The 9,169-nt window shown below is 42.5% G+C and overlaps 1 protein-coding gene across 1 annotated transcript in view; it reads right to left on the bottom strand.

The window, feature by feature from the left end:
- Positions 1-355: 355 nt before the first annotated feature.
- pcloa (piccolo presynaptic cytomatrix protein a) overlaps positions 356-9,169 on the bottom strand; it is a gene marked incomplete at both ends in the record, with an annotated part of 50,815 nt that continues 42,001 nt past the window's right edge. Inside the window, 11 exons of the mRNA XM_079235896.1 lie at positions 356-499; positions 829-974; positions 1,852-1,986; positions 3,055-3,116; positions 3,287-3,428; positions 4,542-4,730; positions 5,870-6,097; positions 6,649-6,889; positions 6,977-7,048; positions 7,789-7,882; positions 9,071-9,097. Coding sequence (XP_079092022.1) covers positions 356-499; positions 829-974; positions 1,852-1,986; positions 3,055-3,116; positions 3,287-3,428; positions 4,542-4,730; positions 5,870-6,097; positions 6,649-6,889; positions 6,977-7,048; positions 7,789-7,882; positions 9,071-9,097 — 1,480 coding nt within the window. The remainder of the gene's footprint in view (positions 500-828; positions 975-1,851; positions 1,987-3,054; positions 3,117-3,286; positions 3,429-4,541; positions 4,731-5,869; positions 6,098-6,648; positions 6,890-6,976; positions 7,049-7,788; positions 7,883-9,070; positions 9,098-9,169) is intronic.

Here is a 9,169-nt window from a genome sequence, read left to right as displayed (position 1 = left end):
GTGTGTGTGTTGTATATTAAAGTGTTTAATACCTGGTTGATTCCGTGCTTGACCTCTGAACTCAGCACCTGCTTTTTTCCTCTGACACTACTGTACACCGTACGTCCTGTAAACGTGTGTTCATTTCCTGTAAACGCATTTACTACTTCCTCCAAACTTCCAGCATGACAGAAATCATCATCAGAATTGCTCCAAAACTCTGAGCCCTGAAACAAAGATTGAAGAAAGAGATATTTTACGCAACCCAACAAGAGTGGATGAGTGTTACAGATGTTGAACCTAAGCATCCACAGATGACAGAAACCTCCTTGTGCTCTCGCAAGCTCAGTTTTTTTGGGGGGGATTGAGTCTCCTTCTATGAGTGGATCTGGGCGGTGCTGGCGAGCAGCTTGTGCCAGCTAACAACTCGCTTGCGTAGGTCGACTTTGTCCAGCCACACGTAGGCCTCGCCGATCAGAGTCTTCTTCACAAACTTGCCACCGTTAGACACCAGGAACAGCTGGGGTGGAAAGAACATCAGCATGTCATGTGATTGAGTATTCAAAGAAAACCAACAATAAATCAGTGCATCCATAAAATGAATAGTTTTACTTTTTAAGCTAGCAGTTTTCCCCTGTTTCCAGTTGTTATGCTACGCTAAGCTAACTGTTTCCTGGTTTTAGCTATATATTCAGCAGATATACACAAGAAAGGTATCAATTTTCTCATCTAACTCTCGGCAAGAATCTTAAACTGCTAGTGACAAATGATTGCGGATTGTATAATATTTCAAATGTGTAGCGCTCACCCTGTTGTGTGTGCATGTGTTAGGGACTGGGTTAGGATTACCTGTAGGGAGTGTCCTGCCGGGTTCATACAGAAGCGGAAGGTTTCGTTAAAAGATGGCTCCCGGTCATGACGGCACACTCTGGTCTTCTTCTTGATGATCCTTTTCTGGGTAGCGATATTCACCACATAAAGCTTTACATAAAGATCTGTGGACACACACATGCACATCAATGTAAAGCTGACATCATACATGCATGTGATTTTGCTTTTTAAAACTTTTATATGATATATAATACCAAAATCAGTTTAAAGCATAAAGGCCACTTAACATGAAGAGAAGAAACTCTACATACCAGCTTTAGAAATAGTCGCAGATGCACATAGCCGACAATAAAGTGTTATGCTATGACTCACTCCTACACATTCTGTACATTCTGTCAATGGGAATAACCCTTTGTGTGCAGATCCCATCTAGAAGCAAATCAAACAAGTGGCGAGCAGCTTGGGTATTAGGAAGTTAATATTATAAGAGCAGGCGAGGTGGGCGGCAATCTGTGTTTTAACGAGGGAAGAGAAGTCTGTACACCAGAGACTGGTCTGTCCAGTGTCTATAAATGCAGGTTCACATCCAATCTAAATAATGTCATATACATATTGCAGCTGATTTTTTTTAAACGACAAGACAGTTACAGTTATAACATTAATTTTTCATACAAAAAAGTGACTCTTTCAATGATTTCTAAGGGGATATTGAAGGGAAAATACGATCACAACACCTGTGGTTCTGCATAAAAAAAAACCTGGCAAGGATTCTGGTGTATGTCAGATGCCAGTCTTTCTAAACCGTGTGGGCCATGTGGGCCTCCAAGCTGTCAAATGTTAAAATGATGAACATGTAATGCATCACATATAATAAGAGACTTTGAAGAGTTTTGACAGAAGTAGTGGAAATAATAACCGAGAGGTACCGCTTTTGAAAAGTCCTGCATGGTGAGACCTTATCAAAGTAATGTGTGTGTGTGTGCCGAAGCATAAATGGAAGGAAGGTGTGTGTGCTGTGTGCATTGTTTTTTTATACAGTACCAGGCAGGTGGTCTGGAGACTTGAACTTGTAGGTGATGTTGCGACATTGAAGAATCTCAAGGACGAGTTGCTCTCCCTCCGTCTTAATCTCCTTCTTCAGGGCAATCTTTATCTCCCCCATTACCTGGGATTTACCTGAATACACACGCACACGCACACGCACACACACACACACTGAATGAGCTCAGGCACAGTGAAAAACAAACCACACACTTCTCAATTCTCTCGCTCCTTCTTTAAAATCAGATGTCTTCTGCGTGTCACTGCCCTCTGCTGGAAACAAAGTGTACTCTCATGATGAGTAATATCAAAACAGAGCTCTGGCTGGTTTCTGGTTGCCTTGGAAGCTGAATGGAAATGTCAGGTTTGAAAGTTGGGTCAATAAGACCCTGGCAAACACTAAGGGTAGTGTGTGTGTGTGTGTGTGTGTGTGTGTGTGTGTGTGTGTGTGTGTGTGTGTGTGTGTGTGTGTGTGTGTGTGTGTGTGTGTGTGTGTGTGTGTGTGTGTGTGCGTGTGCGTGTGTGTTTATGACTAGATGAGAGAGACATATTGACGTACAAGATTGAGGTAACCGAGAGCAGATGATGAAGAATCTATGCGGATAAGAATAAATGAGTTTGTGTGTGTGTGTGTGTGTGTGTGTGTGGGTCTCACACTTAGCTGTGAATGTGAAAGTGAGACAACAAACCTCTTTCTAGCTTTTTAAAGCCCTCTTTGCATTAGTCATAATAACTTGACTCAAAAGGTCACAGGAAGGGAACAGAAATGAGGAAGATCAATAAGGATAGATTTATGAAAATTAAAAGGGTCTACACATAATGTGAATGACGCTTGTATACATTTTACTACTTGCTCAGGAATTAGTCAAGTAAGCATCAGTTTTGAAAGGAAACAATATGTCAAAAGACAAAATGTTACTTATTAATCAGGAATTTAATTGAACTAAATGTGTTATTCTTTGAGGCAGGACATCTAAATGAATGTAAATACTGTTGCAGAGAGTGGTCGAAGTTGAACACTATTGCACTAAAACAATCAAATCACGAAGACTTATTTAGCCATGTACAAAATGCATGTATTAGTGTCAGGTTTTTAATACTAATAGGCATCAAGACAAACACACACACACACACACACACACACACACACACACACACACACACACACACACACACACACACACACACTACTGTATGTCTAACCTTCAATGTCACTGTGTCCCATTGAGGATTTCATCTCGTCTGTGCCGTTTGGGATCTTTCCACTAAAGAGAAGGGAAATAAAATCCTGTACATTACAACAGTTTGAATGTATTGGTCTCTTTATCTTCTGTGCAAAAGTAGTACGTTAGCATGACACCAACATCAAATATAGCACATCCAAAAGGTGAAACTGACGGGTTTTAAGATGAAAGTACTGAATAAGCGGACTTACAGTCGCGGCACCTGGAAGATGGCGCTGTCCACCTCGTTCATCTCTGCTTCTTCGTCCAATAGGCTGTAGGCACTGCCACTCAGGCCGCTGTCCAATGAGGCTGCTGTGACCGGGGCGTCACCGGATCTGTAGCCCGACCGAGCTGTGCAGAGATACGACCATACCCATTACGACAAAGAGACAGGAAGACTGATTGCACCTCTGCCGGATCCAAGATTGGAAAAACTAGGGCCAAGAAGCATTAGATACTATTTGCGGCAACTAAAATCCATCATAATCATCTTAATACTTAACATAATTTATGTTGCATTCAAGAGGGAAGCTTTATTCAAAAGATCTTAATGAATAGCACACAGACACCGTGCACTAGCGAGAAGCATATGAACACATACTGTACTTTCTCTCAGACAAAGACAAGACAGTAATAACTCACATATAAAGCTTTCACATAAACAGACACATAAATCCAGAGAAACATCACATATTTATGTTTATACAAAAGTAGACCAAACAAGAGGCACGTAGACCCTACGGACATTGTTAGTCACCCCCATGAATTATTGTTATTAATCTAACATCTCAATTTTAGCAGTTTAGTTGAAAGACAAATTACATGAATATAGTTTAATATCTGCGGGAGTTTAAAGGATGTTTATAAGTGTAGCTTTTTTAATGAATATTTTGTATTTACCCTGTTTATGTGCAACCTATTTTTCGATGTTATTCTTTCAGAATTAAATATTTAAATCCTCAACCAGCTGACCAGGCAGTGTGATAGAGTATGAATGAAGTGAGATGCGTGGATGTGGTGCAGAACAGAATCCATGCCGACACGTTTTTTTCTCTCAGGCCACGCAACATGTTGTCAAATCTGTTCCCGCGAGAGCTCCACTAATACCAGTTCAATGAAGCAATACAACGGGGGAGTTGTGACGCAGCAGTTTGTGGCAGTGGCACCGTGTGAACTCTCAGTGAATCACAGTCCAGGACATTCATTTCCTGGTATTAGTGAACTGTGTTGGTGGCCGTTAAGAAAGAGTGTTTCGCTGCATGGATCTCTGGTGATGTGACTGAGTACAACTTTGTCTCTGTCTTCCTTGCTCCTATTATTAAGCTTGTAAGACTCCCCTCTCTCTTTCTGCAGGTGTGCGTTAGTAGTGTCGCATCCTCTCTTTCTTTCACTCTCTCTTTCTCTCCTCGCTCCATCTGTGCTTCAGTCACACGACAGAGAGGAGACTCTTGGGCAAACTCTCACCTCCGGTGCTCTGCGGCCTCTCTTCTGACACGGCTTTCCTGAGGGTCAGGCGTCTGCCGTCTGCTCTGCTCCCTTTGGCCGACACAACCGACGGCAGCGCGGGCAACCAGTCAGACTGGGCTCTCTGAATGGTGAGCACGCCCACTACGCTGTGTCTCTGGTGCCTTAGTGAGGGGCGGCCTCTTTGGCCTGGATGTGTTCGTTTTTTTTCACAGGCACAGGTCAGGTGTCAGGGTGTCAACGCCAGGAAACAAAGGTCATGGGGTTGGAGTTTAAGATGGAAGGAGGGAGGAGCAAGATGGAGATTCAGAGAGCGGTTTATCTTCCCAACCAGCATGACTGTCAATCACATGCAGCCACAGTGTGCAGTGCACCTTTGCCCCTCCTGCATGTCACTGAAAGGCGGGGTGTGCAGCATCTACTGAGGTGCAGTGTGAGTCCGGTAGTTGTTCAAACAAAAAAAGGGTTGGGGGGGTTAGTGGACTGCATGCAGAGCCATCTCAGTCGGGGAGCTTTAGAAAAGCTGGTTGTTGTTTGTTAACAAAAAGGAATTAAAAAATAACTCAAAGAAAACTATAAAAGAGGTTCATGATGTTTTTGGGAGGGGGTGGGATTGCAACTTTCTTCTGTTTTACTAACGGATCCATACGATCCAAAATATTGAACCGCTAGCTGGTGACAAAAACTGTTTCCCGGTAAAATCTGCTCCATTAACTGAACTAAAAATAGTTTATAATTTGCTAGTCTTGACATTTGAGAGAGGTGGAGATGTCACCGTGCTCTGGCAGTTATTGACAGATCTTGCTGATTTGTTCCTTCCGAATTTATCCTCCTTTTTTTGCCGCTGTTTCTTTCAGATTTTATTTTTTCCCCATACTGTCATACTTCTACTCATCCCAAGCAAACCAAACTTCAACCTGTAAGTAATTATTTCTGTTTAGCTTCATGTTGGATTATTTTGAGGAATAAGATTTTGCCTATTAACTGTTTTCCTTCTTTTTTTTTAAATGGTTAGAACTGGCCTTCAATAAGCAACCATTACGCCCTCTTTGGGTTTGTTGAAATTAGGGTCAAACGTAGGAAGGTCAAAGACGGTGTGCTACAGGTGAGGTGCTGGCTCTACACGCTGGTGAGAACGCACAGAAGAGAAGCGGTGGGAGGTTGACACACTGTGAACACAACGGGGGACAGGACCAGAGGGTGTGTAAAGGGTGAGGGGAAACCAATAGAAAAGGCAACTAAATGAACAGGGGAAAAATTAACAGAAGGTAGAACAGATGAGTACGAGAAGGCCATGCTGCGTAGACTTTATTTGCGTCTTGGTTTACTTGGTTGAAGGCGTTGCGGCAGCTGCTGCTGTGATTGCTGCGGGGCATCGCCCGTTGCAATGCCGCTGTCCTGATGGTGTTGCCGTGCGGCACTTTTGCTGGAGCGTGAAGCGCCGTGCGAGCGAGAATGTTGGCTGTGTCCTTGGCTTTGGCTCTGGCCCTCGGACGGGGAAGGCTTCGATGTGCCAGGGCTACTGTGAGATTTCTCGATAGTGGGCACCTGCGTGTCTAAAACAACCAGATTCACCAAATTACCAAAAAAGCTATGTTCTACTTTAGTGAACTTAGATGCTGTTGCCTTTTGTGTACCACCTGATATTCAAGCATCCTCATTAAATTGGGTGGTTATTTCTTTTCTAAATTAGGGGAGCATTCAAAGCCTTCCACGGCCATGTTGCCCTCTGTGTTAGAAGAAAGATAGAGGGAAGCTAAGGCTAGGCCTCTGAGCTAGGTGACATTAATGGCAACCAAGAAAACAGACCATGAGAAAGCAAAAAGCATGACGCTGAAGCTACGATGGTTGCGCAAAAATGAGCGTATAGGTGCTGGTAAAGAGAAAAGACTGAGAGAGAAACAGGTGGATAGAGGCAGACACGGAGATAGTGAGGAGATACCGGCAAGAGAAGCAGCGACAGGAAGAGAGCACTAAGTGTGAAGGAGAATGAAAAACAGAGTTCAAGAAGAAAGCAGGGAAACAGCGGAAGCAGCAGAGTACAGATGCTTGATAGGAGAGGATGGTGATGAAGTCAAGCAGCTGAGGGAATTTCATCGTGTCCTACCCTTGGCCGGATCTGGAAAGATCCCGTGGCTTCGGCTCTTGATGACAGATGATTTTGGGGAATCCTGATTGTCGTGTGCGGATCCAGTGGTTTTAGGAGAGGAGTGCTGTGAGGAGGGTTTGGAGGAACTGTGTCGGCCCTGGTGGGAGCGCCGGTGGTGGTCCCCCTCGCTCTGCTCCTTCAGGAGGAGCCACCGCGGGACGTTGTCCAGCTGTGCTGTGTTGGACAGGTCAATAAGGACCTGGGCACAAACACAGCAGTTAAATGGGCATGTGCATAACATGTTTTGGTGCATCACTGAACTGAACGTATGGTGAAAGAGGTTTACCTCTCCTAAGAAATCATTGGAGGAGCACTTGTCATAGTCCCACACGCTCACCTCCAGGGTCTTCTTCCTCAGCTGATACACACACACAGATAGGAAGTTAATGCATATTTATACTGACTAACTATTTGGGAAAATAAACAGACACCCCAGGCCAATGTTTTCCGAAATGTTATGTTTCATTATGCATCTATTGCTAACTTTCGCTGAATTTAGGAGAAATCTACTTACGCAATCAAACAACATGTTGTTAAAAAAAATAACTTAATGTGTATGTTGGATGTTTTCCTTCCATTAGTATAAAATAACACATGTAATGGAAGATAAATAGCTTAAATCTCCAAATAGACCAATGCATGAAAAAACATTTGGGCCTTTGCTGTCTCGCTTTAAAGAAAAAGAAACATATGATCTGGGCTTAAAGTGGGAACAGACATTCAGCAGCTTAAAAAAACAGACAACAGAAGTCCATAAATTTGCTTTGGTTAATATGGTTCCAATGAATCTAAAATGGGATCTAAAATGATATAATTAAATCCCGATGGCATATCCATCTGCTCTACTAAGACCAATGGCCACAATGCTGGTCAGCCTGCCAGCAGAATCATCAATTTTGAACATGGAAGTTGACACACTGTGAGTTCTCCTGTGTCGGTGCCTTACACACACTGACGATTGTAGGGTTATAGAAAGAATACTCCCCAACATCAACAGTATTTTACACAATAATTGCATCACACTGTGATATTTAAGATACTATGACCGATTGAATGTGTGCAGCTACGCCTGTGAGAAATGTGTGCGTGACCACATACTTGCTCCAGGTGGATGTTTTTATAGATGACAGTCTGGTTCCACTCAGGGTTGAGACTCTTGCCTGCGGTTTTAGACCTCCTTTTGTTTTCAGCACTGGGGGAACACATCACAACAAGATTCACTCGGTCACAGACGTGCAAAAGCCCCGGAGGATAGTGGACCACCACAATGGAGTGAACATAATATACTGTGCAAAATGTAGACAGTAGAAGGGAGAGAATGAATGTGATGCACATTGTTTGGACGGTAACAATGTATGGACCTACGTGCATGGACGGCAGGATACGATGGCAGGGCGGCTGCAAAAAAGTCCATTTTGATGTCCATCAAGTCATTTAGTCTCATAAAATGTTGACGTTTTAAAACAAGTGAAAATGTATGCCAGTATAGAATGAGAGATAGATTTATATCTGATAAAATTATTGTTTTGGTGAGTATCAATAACTCAGTCAGGTCAATAATTCTGCCAATCACTGGATTGTAAACAGAAGAAAAAATACTTACAAAAATACCAAAAAGTAAATTTGCTTGATAATAGCATAATCTGACTTTTCACTTGTTTTAATAAAAAAATATTTTATATCCCAGCAGACTCACTGGAATAATATGAATAACTTGATAAGATGGATGTTTTTTGCAGTGTGAAGAGTTTCATTTAAGATTGTAGAATATGAGTAAGTTTGTAAGCGTTAGTTTGGTAAAGACAAGGACAATCTAAAATATTTTGGGGAAAAAAATGGGATGAATAAGGACTGCAGAGCAAAATAATGGGAGTATGTATTGAATGTGGCGGGGCATCAAGAGAACAGTACAATGTCTGGGCACGATGTAGGACATTACTGAGGGACATTAATCACAAAACAGGGACAAACTAAAAGGAGGTCAATGTTAGGATTTCAAATCACAATGGTTGGGAACAAAAGAGGACTATCGACCAGAAACACACAACAGTTAGCCGGAAAACGTTAATTGTCAGCACAGTGGAATATCAGTTTATTAATGTTATGTTAAAGACATGGGAAGATGTTAATATTTAGGAATTCAAGTCCAAGCAAATGCAATGCTAAGCCTAAAGGTGGGTGGGACATCATGAGGATATGGGGGCCAGGGAAAATGCACAATATAAGGGAGTTTGTGGAACTGAACAAACTGATTTGTATCATCAAGCTACCCATCAGTTGGAAAACATTTTTTTTTCTAACGTTTTGTTACCTTCACCAAACTGACAACCAAATGTCAACCAAAAGAAAACCAAAGTACCAAAGTGGTCAAGTCACATACCTGGCGTTCTGGACAACCATGACCTGACTGAGAGGGTCCAGCATGCATTAAATATAGAGAACAACATACAGAAACAATAGTCAGAGGGAGGGTGGGGGT

Source organism: Taurulus bubalis (assembly GCF_910589615.1).
Source record: "Taurulus bubalis genome assembly, chromosome: 20".
Classification (NCBI taxonomy): domain Eukaryota; kingdom Metazoa; phylum Chordata; class Actinopteri; order Perciformes; family Cottidae; genus Taurulus; species Taurulus bubalis.
The sequence above is the reverse complement of the archived record's forward strand: the minus strand, read 5'-3'. Positions and strand labels throughout refer to the sequence as shown.